Source organism: Polistes canadensis, unplaced genomic scaffold (genome assembly GCF_001313835.1).
Source record: "Polistes canadensis isolate GaletaPanama2010 unplaced genomic scaffold, ASM131383v1 scaffold_1, whole genome shotgun sequence".
In the NCBI taxonomy this organism is placed as follows: domain Eukaryota; kingdom Metazoa; phylum Arthropoda; class Insecta; order Hymenoptera; family Vespidae; genus Polistes; species Polistes canadensis.
Genome location: NW_014569548.1, coordinates 1,614,822 through 1,633,991, shown reverse-complemented (window position 1 = coordinate 1,633,991; position 19,170 = coordinate 1,614,822). Strand labels below are relative to the sequence as shown.

The 19,170-nt window shown below is 37.2% G+C and overlaps 1 protein-coding gene across 6 annotated transcripts in view; it reads left to right on the top strand.

The window, feature by feature from the left end:
- The window catches only part of LOC106783831 (FH1/FH2 domain-containing protein 3), a 48,183-nt gene that overhangs the window by 17,064 nt on the left and 11,949 nt on the right, over positions 1-19,170 (top strand). For 4 of the 6 annotated variants that reach the window (XM_014742748.1, XM_014742739.1, XM_014742770.1 and 1 more), the window contains exons 4-7: positions 12,489-12,547; positions 15,590-15,657; positions 16,065-16,170; positions 18,474-18,987. In XM_014742748.1, coding sequence (XP_014598234.1) covers positions 12,489-12,547; positions 15,590-15,657; positions 16,065-16,170; positions 18,474-18,987 — 747 coding nt within the window. Of the gene's footprint in view, positions 1-9,970; positions 10,148-12,488; positions 12,548-15,589; positions 15,658-15,677; positions 15,796-16,064; positions 16,171-18,473; positions 18,988-19,170 lie in introns of those variants that run through there. The other 2 variants (XM_014742756.1, XM_014742762.1) reach the window with 2 other exon arrangements.

Below are 19,170 nucleotides of genomic sequence, written 5' to 3'. Positions count from 1 at the left end.
TCTCTCTCTCTCTCTCTCTCTCTCTCTCTCTCTCTCTCTCTCTCTCTCTCTATCCTTTATTATAGGCAAATAAAAAGAGAGGAATAGAGAAGATATATGAAAATACAATGGAGAAAGCAAGACGATATACATACATGGGGTACATGTTTAAAACTCTAAACTGGGTCGAGTTTAGGTAGGAGGAGAGAAATTAAGTGGTTCGCATAAATGATACCTCCTGGCTTGTACATTTTTTAACTTTTTTTTTTTTGTACACTATTCGCCCAGCCTATCGTCTATCTTTTGTTCTTTTATTTTTTTCAAATCATCCACCGTGATAATATTGTTAGTAGGTGGAAAAATTTTAATGCGTTTCTATCGCGATTTCGCATGCGAAACTTGACCGTCTTGAATTGTTTTCCGATAGTCTTTTTTTCCCCTTTCACTCGGTGTTACTACGGGTGACGCCATAAAAATTGGAGCCTTTATCAAAAACGTTTGGTGATTCGCGCGAAGTGGAGGAACTGAGGGACTCGTAAAGTGCGAAATTACAGGAGCGTGTTTGCGAACATAAAATCGCTTTTTTTTTGCCATTGGATCGTTTGCCTCGACGGATTACCGATACTTTTTTCCCTCGAATTGCAATCGAAGTACACAAGGGAGAAAAGATGAAGAAAATCAAAAAGCTTTTCTTCATCTTTTCAAAAGGTCCTTTCGGTTGCTAGTAAGGGATCGTTTATCTTGGAAGAAACTTTATACACACCAAGCGACCTGTTTGCTGCACGCTGCCGGACTTTCCCGTTAAGAAATCGCTCAAGGTTTCTAAGCTCCGTGTGATCAACGCGAAATTTCTCTCGGGACGTGGAAGTACTTTGTGAAAATATTTTTCCTTCCGGTTGCTTCGTTTATCATACATTCGTCGATCGATAAATAATCTCAAATTGTTCCTTACAAATTTTATGGAAAGAAAAAAAAACGTAATTAAATAACTATTTATTATTTTTCCTTGTTTTAGAAAAAGATGAGTTTTTCTTTGAAATTAAAATATTAATTTAGAAATACACTGGAGATATATTATTTTATAATTCTATAGAGAAAGAAGAAATCTTTCGAGGTTAATTAATTGAAAGGACAATTAATTGGAGACTCTTTTTGAATAGGTACGCTTATTCTTGGCACAAATTCAACCTTGTTATCTTTGCAACGTGCTTCCATTAACCATTTTTTTCCACGGTATATATATATAGATAGTAGCAGTAATAGTATTGTGTTTATTCCGATGGCTCTTGCCTTTTCATTGAAAAGAAAATTCTCGAGCGTGTTGTATCTTCCTGCTACGGCTCGTTATCGCGAAAGTGAAAAGAAAAGAGATAGATATGAAAAGAGAGCTTTGGGAAGTAGCAAGTTCGTGGTCAGCGTGGGCGTTGAAAGTTCAAAAAGTTATCTCGATTCCCTACGCGTCCTGCGTTTTACTAAAAGGAAATCTCGTTGGACCTTGACTAATAAATTCGTCATCTGGCTTTTTTCTTTTTCTTTATTGCCAGTATCTCTACGCGAGGTTTATGTAATCCATTGGAATACCCTTAATTATCGGCTATGTAAAATTATGTATTTTCGTGATTAAAATAATAAGAGAAGGAGAGAGAGAGAGAGAGAGAAAGATAAATAATTGCAGCTACTTTCGTGAAAATGATATCTTCAGGATTTAATCGACTTATGCCTTGCAAGAATAACTATCGAGAGAAACTTTTTTCATATTAGTTTTTTTTTCTCTATAAACAAAAATGAACGATCTCGTGATTTTTAATAGGAGGCTCTTATTTCAAAGCGATAACGATTGAATCTGCGTAAAGTGTTATAATATCTAGCATATTATATACTATGATACTAAATTGGCTTATTGGTGTTATCGCGTTCTAATGTGCTTGGAGCATCCATCGCTCAACGTTAATGATATTATTGGCAACGATAGCCGAAAGCCATAAAGCAGTTTTCACTTGTCTCATGGGGAAAGCTGTGCCACCACGATTTCCGAATTATTTCATGATTATCGAATTTCTCTCTCTCTCTCTCTCTCTCTCTTTTTAACGATATTACGTTGATGGCAAGAAGGTAGTGTCCGTTGAGTATTAAAAAACGTGAAAACGATTGTTTAGTTTTCGATCGTAACTAATTTTCTAATTTTAATCAATATGCATTTGTTTTCTAAACATATTTGAATAAAAGGAACAAGGATATAGTATTAAAAGAAATACAATAGGATAATCAAGAACGCGTATGGACGATTAATTAATTGATAAATGGTTAATGACCGTTTCTCCTTTCTCGATGTATTAGGTATGCAGTAGGTAGTTAGACGTGATTCGAATGTAGTGAAAAACTACGATCGGTAACGAACATCGCTCGATTTTCCCTCGAAAGGAGGAAACGAAGAAGCGCATACCTATCGTTCTCGAAGGGAACGTTTAACTTTCTTCCAGTGTCTATGACCTTTCCCGTGCCGAAAAACTCGCGAGCTTTCGCGTGCTTTCGCGTGCTTTCGCGAATAGTTCCCGACCTCGCTCGGAATAAATCGCATAACTAGGTTTCGAGATCTATTCCCAGGACATCGGGTGGCTGTGTGTCTACGCTAACCTACAATTTCTCGTTTCTCTCTTTCTCTCATTCTCATTTTATAAATATCTTTCCGCATTAACACGAAGGCAGAGGCAGAGGCAGGCAGTCGCGTTCCCGCGCAAGTCAAGCCTGTTAGCGTTGGTTTAATGAGTCAACCGTTTCTTTGTCGTTTTAATCATCAACGTCGTTAATAGAAATAACTATTTTTATCTTGTTTTTTTAATAATACCAATCTATTTTCGTCCAAAGAAATTTCAAAAGTCTATTGGAAAGTTATTGGATACGATATGATTCATTTGGATTTGTTTGATTTTATTTTTCATTATTCTTTTTAAATAATATTCTATAGATCGATCATCTTAATTCGAAAAAAGATGCGTGTACATCGATGCGTTGACGTCACTTGACATGAATCACGGCTAAATAATATAGGGAAAGTTGTTGCAGCATGTATATATTTGAATACCAACGATCGGTCATTATTATTGTTCTTCCTTGTTCAAAAAATAAAATAATAGAGAAGGAAGAGCACGTTTTACTAATAAAAAAAACTTTCAAATTTTTCTACCGTCACGTCGAGAGAGTTTAATTAGGGGACCGATGGTATAGGTATATGTATATATTTAATATCAATAATGAACGTTTATCGGTTTAAGATAAACTTAAAGATATCGAGTACGAACTTGAGAGTCTCGAAAGTCGAAATGCATTGCTCGTCCGCGAAACGTAAAGTCCATAATTCAGTTAGCCGTCTACAAGCGTTGCGTAATGATAGAACGAGTGCCATGCTCTCTCCTAATTGCTTAATTAAATTAAACGCATAGTTTAAAGTTCTCCGGACCATTATGTAAAGTCGTCCAAGCGGTACAGGTATTATTCAGAATCCGTGTGTCTGCTGCGTGTTTTACAGAACACAATCTTCCGTTGTATGAAAATGAATTTCGCTTTCGAATAAGGAAAAAAAAAGAAATAGAAGATTTTTATTCGTTATTCGAAGTCGGCTTGAGATTAAGAGTCAGAATGTACAAGTGTATACACTCGCGTACTCTCATTCGAGACCACTGACTCTTCATATATGTGTGCGCTTTAGGTGATATTTCAGGACATTTTAACTGCTCCTTTTACTACCAGGTGGAACTAACTGTCCCTACCTAGGTACGCCTCGTAAACTCTTTATACCGAGGTACGTCTGGCAACCCGTGACTTACGTTCGCTCGTACCTAGACCAGTCGTAGTATTGAAATTCTCCCTCGTTAACACGAATATATCTTGCAGTACTTACGATCGTCCCTTTTCACTAAGACCTAGCGTGTTTTCTGGCTCTTGGAAAAAAAAAGAAGAGAAAGAGAATTTCAACGAGACAGATGATATTTTTTTTTTTTTTTTTATTTCTGTCTATATGTTTTTTTTTTTCTTTCTTTTAACGAGACTTCAATTTTACTCGCTCGATCGAGTCTACTTATGCTATGGAAATAAATGAATTCCTAGTTTCGAGATCGTTTATCGACTGTGACCGATAATTACGAGCTGTTATCACACAAAAAAGAGAGAGAGAGAGAATTTATATAGGCGCGCGCGCCAGTAGACGAGGTGTTGGCTCATTACACAATTAAATTTATGATCGACTCGAGCACCATCGGATGTTGCTGTCTATTGCGGAGGGTTGAATATAAATTGCACCCTGTCACGTTGAGTTATCGCTCGTACCTGATCGACGCGTAATAATACAAGTGTATTATTCGATTTTAATAACTCGTTAAGATTTGTAGTATCCTCGTTTACGCTTAGTTACAATTTTATTGATTAACAAATAGATCGTTATACTTTGTTATTTTTCTTTTTCATATATAACATTAAAAAATATGAATAAAAATAAGAAATCTTTGTAAACTAAGGAGTAAGAGAAGAAATTTTTGTTACGTTTCATAAGAATCTTGATTTACTGGAATCATGCGTTCGATATATAATATATGTTGTTTGCAATGGAATCTTACCACTCGAGAGAACAAGTCGATATCCATCATTACGTTCGAACGATATTTCTTATCGACGAAATAAGAGTTTCTCTTCGAGTTAAACGATAGCTTCACGGAAATGGCAAGTATAGAAATTCTTCCGTCTTCTTGAGTCGTTAAAGAAACGAGTAATTGTGAATAGATATTTTCTTCGTGAATAAATCGAAAAAATAAAATCGGATCGACGTGAAAAGAGAGATTAAGAATCATTTCTCTACGAGCACAAATAGAAATAATGAGATTTATTTTTCTCGTCGAATGATAGAAAAGAAATAGGTAATTCGGATGTAATAAGATGATGTACTAGGTTGGGTTAATCAATTTTTCAATCCTCCCACGTACGTATTATTAGTTAGAAATAAACCATTTGATTCGATCCCCTGCAAAGAAGAGTTCTCCAAGAAGAAATACGATGACCGATATTCTGATCTATCGTTAAGTTTCTCTAGGGAAATTTTTGCATTCTGGCGATTTACGTTACCGATTAAAAAGTTTCAAGTTCTTTTTAATTCCCCATCTCCGGATGACATGTTTTATTCATTCTTTCCTTTTCTTTCACATTTTGTCTCCTCGATATCCTTTATCCTAACATGCATCTTTGTACCTTTCAATTAGTTTGCAAAAAAGAATCGTTTCGTTCGAAATAATTTGTCGTCCAATGTAGAATTTAGAAAATATTGTAGGTAAGGTGCCTTACGCTGTGTAATAAACTGTCCGTTTGACAGTCATATTCTTGGGAAATCGCGGCCTATTAATCTGGATTTGAGCGTATACGAAATGGCATAGAAACTGAGAGGAGGAAGGATGGAAATTCGCGATCGATATCGGATATGTCGGAGAGATAATCGGCGAGTCGGTAAGTCGTTAAGCCGAGCTGACCGCGTCCCAGCCATGGGCTTCTGGGAATACAGAGCGACGCATCTTCATTAGCCTTTCATGAAGGTTGCTTCTGGTAACTGCACAACTGGAGATATCCTCTTGCATTCCCCCTTTTCCTTTTGTCCTAACCCTCCGAGACCGTTCGTACTTTTAGCATCCCCATAGGATCGACGAGCTACGACATTCGCTCATCCCCGATCAGACGCGATTTATGCCAACACCGATAATAACCATCCTACGCGACTTTGCGAGTTTTTTTTATTCAAGAACAAACCTACGAATCGCTTATAGTTATTTTCGAGTCTTAAATATATAAAGTATAAATCTATCTGCCTACCTAGCTGCCTACCTAGCTGCCTACCTAGCTGTCTACCTACCTACCTACCTACCTACCTACCTACCTACTTATATGCACTTCTTCGGTCGACCTCGTCGTTGTCGTCGTTTCGTATCCAGTCCTGTCGAGATCGTCGAGAGGCTGTCTCGGAAGTAGGACATTCACCTGAATACTTTGCGGTAATCAAGTCTCGTTGTTGAAGTATGGGATAGCAATGGCGGTAGCGAGTCGGCAGGAGGGAGAGAAAGAGAGAGGACTTCCCCTTGCTCCTTTAGGTTATTCACGCTCAGTCTGTCCTCGGGGTGCTCGTCGTACGTCGCACTCACGGAAACGACTTTTCCATATATACGTACAAGTTTGATCGTCGACCTATCGAGATTTCTTCGATCATGCCGCGCTTCAGTCGACTTCGATTTCCTCATTGTGGAAAAGATTTTTGTCGCATCTGCAGGTATTCCTTTATTTTCTTATCTTTTATTTCATCTTTACGGAAATATTGTGCACTTTAAAGTGAATTGTGTTCTATTTTTTTTTTTTTTTTATATACGAATTGATTTTAGACCATCGAGTGATTAATGAACAATTATTTATATTTCAACGTTCCATCGAAGTTTTCGTATTCGTGGCCGACAGAGTACTTGATCTTCGTTGGCTCAGAATTATTCAAGTCTGTTTATTAATTGGTATTTTATATATATAGAAAAGGAAAATAGATAAATTAGAATTTCTCCGACAGCCCTCATCGATCAAATATTTCTGGATATTTTTCATGATTATTACTATTGTAGACAGGATTAATATACAGTATCTTCGTCATTAATCATGTTCATTGTTTACGAAGAAAAGTGTTTCCCAAATATTCATCCTACGCTTTTCTTTCAATTTTGGATTGTATAATGGTGAATTTAGAAGAATAATATGAAGTAAAAAACGAACGGCAATTGAAGAAATTATAGAAATAAATTTTGTTAAGTTATTTTTTTTTCGCGTACTCGTTATCGTTCGAGTTAGTGTCAAGAAAACAAACCAGTGTGATGAGACGAGACGAGACGAGACGAGACGAAACGAAACGAGAGAAACTGGAACGCGAAGCGTGTGCTGGATAAACACTGGTTCGGGAGCCAGTTGGTAGATAAATTGTACGATCGCTTTTTGTAGAGTTCGTTGTTCGTTTCTCTATTTGCTAGTCCTCGACGCCAATGAGAGACGACTTTTGCCGATCCCGCGAGAAGAATTGAAGCCGGTTTTATCACGCTCGGTTGCTTCCAGACTTTGGCTTTGACGTTGCGCCTTTCTGGATACAGACGTTACTTCGCTCCTTATTCTTCTCATCTCATCGCACCTACATACTCTTCCGATGGTACCTTAATAGTCTTTTACCACTTACTTACTTTTATGCATCTTAGGATTTTATTTGACTATTTTATTCGGATATTATTCGACATTACACACTCCAACACTAATAACAGGGGCGTCAGTTTAGTTTGTCTTTTATATATCATTTTTATACAAATTATATAGCCTGGTTTTTTATTAAATAAAAATATCACGATATTCTTTCTGCGATAAGATTGAAATATTTTTCATAGACTCTGATGGAATATTCGAAAATTGTTGGGAAAGTGATATTTTTGTTGTTGTTGGAAAAATTGGAATATTTTATATAAGAGCATAAATAATATTTTATTCCAAGAGAAGAACATTTTCGTATTTACTTCTTTCGTGTCATTCGAAAATGCGAAGCCGTGTACTTGCTCGAGATTGCGCCGGTTTCATTGACGAAGCCTTCAGCGTACTTTCACGACAGTTAAACTGGTTTCTCGTCTCTCTGTGCACGCGTTCAAACCGAGAGCACGCGTTTTCCGTCTTCCTATATGATGCTTTTCTTCCGCAACATCGATACATGATATACTTACCTACATTTATGTTAGTTTTTCAATTTTATTCGTTTCACAACTCACTTTATAATTTTTAATTTATTTAACGTAACATTTTTCAGTAAATTTTTCTTGCGATTTATTTCATAAATGTAATTATAGATATAAAATACTTAACGTATTCTAAAGTCATAATTACGAATATAGTTAATATGTATCACAAGTTCGAAGAAAAAAACTCATCCTCTTCTTAAAACTTCCTAACATATGGTTCTTAGATTTGCATTGAGCATGAATAAAACAAATCTTTTCTGTGGTAGTTTTTAAAAAGAAAAAAGAACGAATTCGACGTTCGTTGTTTCAAAAAAAAAAAAAAAAATGATCGAATTAGTTTGAAATGACAGAGTTCGTGAAAACGAGAAGAAAACGTTGTCGATTTCAAGAAGTTCTCCTTTTTGTATTATATTAACGTTTCGCGTTCGGGATAGGTCTCGGAAATCGGTCTCGGATCTATTGAGATATATAAGAGACGAATGTGTAAATGTTTGCAACGACCTATCATTGAGAGTATAAAAAGAACACAGTGTGTACCTTTTATTTATTTATTTTCAAATCTCTCGTTAGAATTCGTAGGACTACGGTTTGCAAATTTTCAAAAGAAAGTTTTTTCGCGGATTTCTATGCACACACATACATAGATTTATTAAAGAGAGAGATATTCATTAATAATTAAATAGAATATAATGTTTATTTTCAAATTTGGATGCATTTGTCAGGCTACATCGACCGGAAGGAAAGATGACCGGAGTCGGTGTAGCTTGCACATTTATAATATTAACGCGTAACCAAGAATAACTTGACGTAGGACGACGTGGCTGCTGAATGTCTGAAATCAAGAGTGAAAGACGGGGAAAGGGAGGGGAGACAAAGACAGAGAGAGAGAGAGAGAGAGAGAGAGAAAGAGTGAGAAGATGAAGAAGGAAACGGACGCGAAAACTTTATAGGCGTGGCACGTTTCTTTCGTTCGAGGTGCCGAAGAGGAAGCGATATCAGTGTTTTCCCCCGTAACTTTTTTGTTTTCTTTTTTTTTGGATGTATCGGTAAAACGATCGTAATTTTAACGAAATTATCTCTTTTAAGAGATATATGAGATAATTAAAAGGTCTCTGCGATTTCTAAAAAAAAAGAAAAAAGGAAATATTCCGTAATTTATATTATCATTTTGTTCTTTGGTTCTTGTTTATTTGTCGAATTTTTCCAAGAAGACTCTTCTTCTTTTTCGTCTCAACATCCTGTTCTGAATGCTCCTATGCGGAAGAATCTTCGAGGTGGTTAGCATCACGAGAGAGAAAGAGAGAGAAAAGTATTCTCGACGAATCATCCGTCTGCAACAGAAACCCCCTCGAGATACGCATCTTCTCGACTTAGTTACCGAGCGAAGATAAACGAGTCGCTTTGTTCGTTTCGTTTCTTCTTCTACGTTTCATCAGAGGTGTTTGTTTTTCTTTGATTTCCAACAAAAAAAAAAAAAAAGAAAAAGATGGCTAATATTTTGCCTACTCGGAACTCAATATTCAATCGTTTATCGAAGTACGATCCATAATGATAATCATGGTATCCTGGCCAAGCGAGAAATCGTTCGACCTCGACGTACCCTAAGGGCCTTCAAGTAAAACTGCGCGCATAATTACTGGAGCGTAGAGGCTTGGCGTATGATCTTCTCTGGGTCGAGTGTACACCGTCCTCTGTGTGTAACTCGGTATTGAGCAAATGAAACGTTATCTTCTTTCATTGCTATCGTACGTTTAATATACTACATTAGAGTACGATGTTATTTTAAATGCATCATTGAAATCATCCGGTGTACGAGACGTACTTTGATATCGAGTATTTTAACGATGTTTTATTTTTTCTTGTTTTTTTTTTCCTTTTTTTTTTTCGATTGTTTCTTTCGAATGTACTCGATCGTATATAATAAATATATCGACAATGATCGAAGTTAAATTTATGTAAGCGAGTTTGCGTTCTATCGCTACTCTTTTTCGTTGAATTTAGAAGTATACTGACTCGTGCGTTCTACTAACAATAAGTAACTTGGAATTAAAACGAGGAAGCCATTGGGGTTGTATACATAGATTCTTACGTGTATATATCTATACACATATACATGTAGGAGAGAGCAAGGACTAGTCAGCGTTTTGATCTCCCACCATTTGCTATTGTGGCGAAGCGCGGGACAGAGGAGACTAAGAAGAAGCCATTCCGCTTGCTAGCAGTCGTTCGTTGGACTTGTTCGTCGACGTGGTGTTACGCTCTTGCAAAGACAGAGATCCTCCAATTGAATTATTACATTATTCTACTAGTCATCCTAAATATTATCAAACCTGACACGTTGGATTTAGAGTGATATGAGAGTTCGACGCCGCCATCATGCCACCTTATTGGTAAATATCAGAACGTTCCACCTATTATATCTCATTAATTTGAATTCATCCTATAAAGGAAGCAAGGAAGAGAGATCGTAGAGCTGTTGCAAGACGAGTTTAGCGAGCAATTTAACTCGCGAATAGAACGAGCTCGATCGAGTTCCGTCAGGTTGCTTATAAATTGATTCCGTAAAAGCCCAAAAGGAAAAGGGTGCTTTCCATTTCGCTCTTGGGGAAAAAGTCGAAAGGGAATAAGACAGCTCGAAGGCTTTAACCTAAATAAATCGATTTCTCTCTACCGATTTTCGACTTTCCACTTTTGTTCCTTTCTTTTTTTCTATTACTCGATCGAGAATTCTTCCTAGGAAAAGTTTGAGCGAATATTCTAATCCCCCGGGGGCAGATCTCTTGCCATTGGCACGCGTTCTCGACTTAGATCGTGGTTATTTCATTTATTTCTTTTTTTTTTTTTTCAATTTCATTCGGTGGTTTCGTTGTCGTACGATTTAAATACAGGGAGGACACATAGGAGTAAATTCTTAAGTGATTTATGACTCCCTGGTTGACCTTAAGCGTTTCTCGCTTCTCGCTCGTTCTTCCCCCCCCCCCCTCCTCTCTCTCCTATACTAATGAATTATATTCTCTAATATACACGAATATAGTACGTACATACTGCGAGTAGCTTACGTAATTAAAAAAGTCCGCGTACTACTCGGATAGCTCTTGAAAAGTAGTTTCGTAAAAGAGGGAATAATAGTTACGTATGGTCGCTCGTTTTGTAGGGATTCTCGCAAATTGTCCACTCACGTGACTTATTATCGAGTCAAGTTTTGGCAGGTTCTCGCAAACGCACGTCTATTTCCGTCCTTTGTTGTTTCGCCTTGTAACTCGCATAATGTCTCGATGAGAGAGCCTCTCGAGTTTTCTGCTCGGAGGTGGTCGAGCGAGGAGAAGGCTTGCCTTTCGCAATCCTTTTCTTTCTCTCCTGACAAAAAAGGAAGAATAATGAGGATAGGATCGTTCGACGCACAAACACCCTTGCGTCCGTGCGATTTTCTTGGCGTAGGCGTAATCGAACAAAAAGATTCGATCTAACGGCTGCTAAGTATCGACTCTCCATTTTCGTCATTAATCATACCACCGGTGCGAAAATCTCTCATAAATATCCAATCTATTCGTTAACAGGTTACCAGGATTTTCCTATCTTCGATCGATATTTTCTATTTTTAGAAAAGATGCTCGAATAGAAGCTGGAACAATATCTTTTTCACGATATATTATATTTAGTCAATGATAACGGTGTAAGATAGTTTGCCAAGTTGATATTGGCACGGTTCTTTCCGACAATAAAAAATGCTATTCTTGAAATCTTTTCGATCTAATTTGGAGCAATAGAATACGCTTTTCTGATCGTTGGCTCGAATTTCAAAGATTTTATAAACACCGATCTTTCCTTTTTTTTTACTTTCCTACTATGATATTTATTTTGTTATTTTGCTCCATTTCAAAATCAACGCTTGAAGTTTATGGACGTCGATTAAAAAGAAATAGAAATAAATGATACCATATATATCCGTGGGAAAAGAAGTCCTTGGGATATCTCGATCTATCTCTCCCTTATTTACCGGCGGAAACATTAACGCTCGAGTACGCCGGCATTTTCAAGTTTGTGCTTCTAACACGTTGGATTTTCGATGTTAGATGCATAATCCTTTTTCGTCTCTTCTATTTCCTTCTTCTTCTTTTTCTACTTCTCCTCCCCTCCTCCCCCCTCCTCCACTCTCCTCTTCTTTCTCCCTTTTTTCCTTCTCAAATCCATTGTCTACACTGTCGTCGTGCTTTCTCAGGGACGCTTGGCGTGGGAAGGTTCGCAGGGCCTTTAAGTTCGCACCGCATGCTTATCCAAGGCGACACGAGAGAGAGATAAAAGAAAAAGAAAAAGAAAGAGCGAGGGGGAAGGGTAGAAAGAGAGTTTACCGACTATACCACTTTAACCCAATTTATAGGAAAAGTGTAGACACTCGTAGTAAACGTTTGCGTGTATTGTAATAAAAAAACGATTCTATTCGTCTCGTTCCCGAGCATATGTATATGCATGTTTGCATTGTATGTATAATAGAGTAATTAGGATCGGTCAAAGAAGATTAATTGGCACACGGTAGGCTAAAGTTAACGCGAACGGAATCACCGTATCACCGGGTCAATAGGATGTCTCGTACGAGACTCGGTTACGCGTAGCTTTATCAATATTTATGTTCTCTGCAACGTACGTTATTTTGTATGCGTGTGTCTCTGTGCATGTGTGTGTGCATAAGTATGTATGCGCTAATCGAGCTAATCCTCTCTTGATTTGTTGCAGCCGGAAGAACTCAATCGTTCTCAGGACTCAGCTTTCTGTGAGGGTTCACACCATCATAGGTGAGTATTTTACTCGCAGATCCTTGATTCAAATCTTTTATTCGGTCTCACGATCCACTTGGTCGAACACCACCTGTCCGATCTTCTTCTCGATCCTCGCCCTACTTAATTTTTTTCCCATCTTGTTTTTGTTTTTTTTCTTGTTTTTTTTTTTTCTTTTAAATCAGATCGATCGATAGTCGATTGAAATATCGTTCGTTGTATTCGTTGTTTCGTTTAAACGACCGATAGGTACCTTCGTTACATCTTCGTCGAATTCACCTGTGGGTCGTTCTCGTTCATTGAACTCTTGGTACTGTCGCTGGAGGAGATGATCGAAGATCTGAAAAGGAACGAGTAAAGAAGAAAAGAGTAAAGGGACGAAAAGGGCAGGAGGAGGAGAAGCGGAAGACGAAGAGAGGACCCTACCGTTTTACATATTTTAACGGTTCTCCATGTATTTTCGGTACCTGCAAAACCCGTCTGGTTTTCGTCTTTCTTCCTCTCTTCTTTCTCTCTCCGTTTCTTTCCTCAACTTCCTTTTTACTCACCTTTGCATTTTCATATATAAATCGTATACAGTGTGTATACCGACCGATATAAACTCATGAAAGGAAAAAGAAATCTATTGCATAGAATATAAATGCTACAATATTTTCTTACACAGATATTTATTATAGATAAATTTATTACAAATCGCGCAATAAATTAATTACTTTGCTTTTCTTTTTTATCTTTGAGATAATTAATGTCGATTAAATGATAAATAATTCGTAGAGAAAATGTATTATTTTGATAAGAATTGGATCGTACAGCGAGTGATAAATACTCGAACGTCGTCATAGCGTTGGAACTCGGATCGAGCATCAGGCGACAGGCGGAATCAGATTTCGCGCTTTCTCAGCGAGTTCTTCTAGTCGAATTCGCGAACGTTCAGCCTGATTCGAATTATTTTTCTTTCTTCTTCCAAAAAAAAAAAAAACAAAAAATCTTTGATGTAATCGAAACGCCGTTCGAGTAAAGTACTCTTCCGATTGTTTATCCATGCGATTGCCATGCAAAACCCTTTCTCGAGTTGGTTCCCAAAAGTGAAGCAAAAAAAAAAAGAAAAAAGAAGTATAACAAAAAACGCAGAGTTAGAAAATAAATAGAAAAGAAGCAGAATTAAAAAAAGAAAGAGTGAAGAGGAAGGGAGGAGGGAAAAGAGCAATGGCGCGAGTAACAATGGCGCGTTACAAGCCGGTAAACTTGTTTGAGCGAGAGGAACTTTTGCTTATATGGGCGCTGATTATGGCGGGGGCCAAGGGCCTCGGGGCCTTGGGACCGCTATTCTTAGATCTTTCCGTCTCTCTCGCACACCCTCGCTGGCTCCTGCAGCGAGTTCCTAATTACCTTCGCTCGCAGTCCCCTCCTCTTCTCTGTCTCTCTCTCTCTCTCTCCCCCTGGTTTATTCTGCCCTTTCCTTTCCTTTGCTCTCCCTTCTCCCTTCACCTCCCGAGACAACCGACATGCATTATGCATTTGAAGATCGCGTGATAGTCGGCGTTTATGCGGTCGCCCGGACCTCCTTTACCACGAAATAACTCGCGAATTCGTCTCGTTAAGAGACGAGCTACAAATCGAACAAACGGAAAGATGTAACGGAAGATGGCTGGTCGTGAGTCTTTCACCCACGATTCTCTTACAGATGATATTACCAATAGCATGTATTTACGTATTACCAACTATCCGAAATTCAAAGTATTATCGAGAACAAGTGTTATATTAGATTATAAACTACATACAAGATTGTAGTTTAAATATTATATTATATCCAATCATTTTTCCAACAAATTTCTATTTATCATAAGTAATTTGAAGTTATTTCTATAGAAAATATTTCAGTTGTAGAACGTAACACGAGAGTTCTACTCCTCTTCGTCTTTTTCTCCGAGGATTACTTAATTACTTCCTTCTTCCTGGTTGATTCGTGATCGTAGACTTATTAACTTCGCGCACGGCGAATGGATTTTTTTTTTCATTTTTGAACGTTCACTTAACGTAATTCCTTCTCTCTCTCTCTCTCTCTCTCTCTCTCTCTCTCTCTCTCTCTTTTATCTCTCGAATGCTCGTTATTTTCCGTTCTTTATCTTGTTTAATGTAAAGTTTCGCCAGAACATCTGTAACCTCTTAACCTCATTTTTGTCGTTGATATCAATTATAGTCTTTCATATTATTCCATCGTCTTTTGTTTAAACATTTTGGGGAAAAATGTTGCATTTTTCCTTTTATAAGAAGCAAGGGGAAGCGTCTATTTCTGTAAACTTTTTTCCACTCGGAATTGCATCTCTGCTCCTCTCTCATCGAGCTTCGGGAAATTGAATTTTCCATTCCACCGCTCGCCAAACGGAATTCAATTGTTAGTAATACAGTCGTGAAAGAGGAGAGAGAGAGAGGAAGAAGAAAAAGGAAATAAAAGGACCGAGAGAGCGCTTGCAGGTATCCATCCATCCAGCGAGATGGAGAGACGACGAAAATTTTACGGAAGAAATTAGCATTCGCGCGCTAATTGCTAGCCTAGTGTTCGTTTGAAAACAAGAAAAGCCATGCTGCGAGAGAAGGGCTCAAGCTTCAATTGTTGTCACATCTACATTCCCGATTTTTATTCGAGACAGGAAATGAAACGTGAAATTCGTTTTGAAATTTACAGATATTTTCTTATTTTTTTTTCTCCGCGGGAAGTTGGAACAAAAAAAAAAAAAAAGGAAAAAGAAAAAACAGCTGCATTACTTTTGTACTTTTCGAACGAACATTTTGCCTACAAAATTGGTTTCTTTCTCGCTTCCGATCCGACGGAATCGTAATATAAAATAGTCGTGAATTTTTCTTCCATCTCTTTTAATCCGATTAATTATTCATTTCTTTTTTATTCTGTAATATATTATAGATTTATTCATGCGATTTTTTAGCGTTATTCTGATATAAATGAAACGTCTAAACGTGGAATTATTGTATTACGTCAACGAGTATTTATACATATATCATAATGGATGCATAGTATATATTTGTCTATATTTGTTGCAGAAAAATTGCTGAACAGCGAGGGTCGCGAACTACGAAGAGCTCTCTTTTCTCTCAAGCAGATCTTTCAGGTAGGTTTGCTATTTTCCGACGCGTAATACGAAACGAAAGAGAACCTGGGATAAGAGGAAGAAGAAGAAGAAAAAGAAGAAGACGAGAAAAAGGAGATAGAAGACGACTATTTTGGCACGAAGCTACTCGCTCGCCGTGTAAATATTTGCGAGATGTTCCACGCGTCTTTCTTTTTTCTTTTTTCTTATTTTTTTTTCTCTCTCTCTCTCTCTCTTTTTCTTCCTTTTTATTTTATTTCAACGTTCCACGTATCCCGACACGTTACTCTTTTCTATTTTATCCACGAACAATTACTTTCTACAAAATTCGATCTACCGCGATTATATTATATTACTAAAAAATATAAATAAATATATAATGAAATATTTATAATGCATATTTATCATCGAGACAATTGATTTTGCAGGAGGACAAAGACCTGGTGCACGAGTTCGTGCAAAACGATGGATTGGCTTGCCTCATCAAGGTCGGCAGCGAGGCCGATCAGAATTATCAAAATTATATACTACGAGGTGAGTAGGTTTAAGAAAAAAAATGTGCCGATACTTTATAAATAACGAGGTAACGTCGAGGATAACTATTGTTTAATTCGAGAGAACATCTCGGCGCGTGGCCAAAATGATATTTATCGAAAATAATCATTAGTTCTTTTACTCGGATAGTTTTCATAGTTCGATATTTATATAAGCACGAACAGGTAGACTTTGTTATTCCGTAAGCCCGAATGAATTATCATAAATGTCGATAAAATAATAGAAATCTTTTTGCCGAATGAAGTTCCTTTCCACGCCGAGCATAAACGCGACCGTGGAAGAGGATGGAAAAGTTTTTCAAAGAAGAAAAACTTCTTTACCGCAATGCGAAACTCGTAAAAAGGTGGAAGTTCGATGCGCCTTGTATCGAACTATATGAATACGCTCTTTGATATCGCCTTTCGTGCGGCACATTAAACTTACTTTCAAAGTTTCGCGAAACGCCGAACGTCGTGTTTGATCTGTCGATCGATTCATCGATTTAATAAATGAAAGAGAGCAAACGATTGAAACTAAATATGTGAAGAACAAAATGTCCTATCAAAACTTTCTTTCTTCCTTTTGACTCGAGATTATTGTATATACAGTTGATTGGTGTTAAGATATTTAAGAACTTTTCATTTCTTTTATTTGCATTTGCGAAACATAGAAGAAAATGAAAAATAAATGTCATTTAAGATTTTAATGTGCAATCTGTAATTATGGGAACTTAATTTAATGTACATCCTTGTAAATGATTTTAAATAGAAAAGTTAAAGATAGTGTTTTAAAATTAAAGAAAGGAGAGATTGATTTTTCATTTTGGAAATATCGATCGTTATACATCATTGATTCCATTACTCGCAATAATAAAGCGAGATAATGAAATATAGGTAAACGTAAAACACCTGTTTCCCTAAATTATGTAGCAGTTAAGTCTCGCGTAGAACAAACGAGCGATTAAATGTGTTGTTACCTATCGTTGGAAGCGGGTCTTTTGGCAGCACGCAAACGAACTTGACACCGAAACTTACGAGCATTGAAAAGCGCAAGGCGAGGCTTATTTCACACCTCAGTGAATTTTTTCTTTTCTCATTATACGTCTCCTATTTAATCTCATTTATTGAATAATTCTCTATTTCCACATTGCAATAGAACTAATCGTCGTGGGATATTTTGATTTTGCGTATAACATTGGGATTGGATTGGATGTCCTCTCGAACAGCTTTCTATTGACCGAGCGCGGATAACGGGATTGCAAATTACAAAACGGATTCACCTTTTTTATAGGATATAGCCTTTCGTGTCGCGCGATTGGCGTAACATTATTTTTGCAAGAAACCGATGTAGCAGCGCTTACCAAGAGCTTTAATGTTTCCACGTTATTATGTGTAAAAACTAATGGACGTAACGCGTTTTCACCAAATCTCTAATTAGATGCGAGTGCGTCGCGATTTATTATACCTGCACCGTGTTTCCTGCACCGACCATCACCCTTTTAGTTTGTCGACTATAATATAGTCGTGGTATAATATCGTATGGTAAGCAGAAACGAACCTTCGGAAAACGGATGATTGCAACGACCTCGCTATCTCTCTCTCTCTCTTTTTCTCTCTCTCTGTGTATACCTGCATATATTATGTCCATACCGTTTAATTAGATTTTGCGGCGTAACTTATGGCTTTGCGTAATGATAACGAGCGGATTAATGCAGTCCTATACAATCCTCCCACCACTTCGGCGTCTCTCGCTCAATTCTCTCCAATCGTTTTACGATTATATTGTCATTATCGTACCTATCTACGATTCTAATGTATAATTCTTGCATTTTAGAAACGAATTCGTTTCAATTTATCTCTCCAAAACTGCGAATTTACGACTCTTTTATAAACGCGTTTCTACTTTTTAATAATTTATTTTGTTTTGTTACTTTTTAAACGAAAATTAACATCAGAATTTGTTCAATGGGAATAACACACATACGTACTCGTATGTAGAAAATATTCTGCTCTATTCGAAATTCATGAAATTTTATCCGTAGAGATACGAAATTCTATCAACGTTGTATATAAACGATTTAGCGATACGCGTAAACAAAATATTTCAATATTCCAAATATTCCAATGTCCATTAAAAAGCACGATTAATCTTTGACGCGTGCTTAAAAGGGATTCAGGGAGGGTAGGATTTTCATTTTTTCACTCAGCCTAATGCCGTAATTGTTTAAAGTCCGTTTTCAAATAATATATACTAGGAGAAAGATTGATAAGGTTATAAAAAGGCGAAATGTTTAATCCAAACAGCCCTCGGTCAGGTGATGCTCTACGTGGATGGCATGAATGGCGTGATAGAACACGGTCAGACGGTACAATGGTTATACACCCTTATAGCAAGTCGTTTTCGGTTGGTTGTAAAGACGGCCCTGAAATTATTACTGGTCTTCGTCGAGTACGTGGAAACCAACAGTTTGTTGCTCGTTCGGGCTGTACGTTCGGTAGACACATCAAGAGGTATGATACCGTGGACGAACGTAATGAAGCTTTTGAAGGATTACGATGCCGCTGACACGGAACTTCTAATATACGCAACGACTTTAGTTAATAAATGTTTGAACGGTATTCCGGATCAAGACACTTACTATGATCAAGTGGATTGTCTCGAGGAGCAAGGAATCGAGGGTATTATTCAAAGATATATGTCCAAACAAGGAACAGATCTCGATCTTCTTAGACAGTTTCAAATTTACGAAGCTGTACTCCATCACGAGGATGGCAACGACCGGGGATCGCCAATTCGACAGCTCGACGACAATATCAGGTACGAAACATTTTTATTTATTTTCGACATAATTCCTATACAATTGTGCATCAAGTTCATTATTTATTTAGGCGTATGCATTTGTTGTACGAATACAAATTAGATTTGTTTAATTCTTATCTTTTTTTTTTTCTTTTAAACGAACGAAATAAACGTCGACATCGTAAATTACAGAAAGTCGTT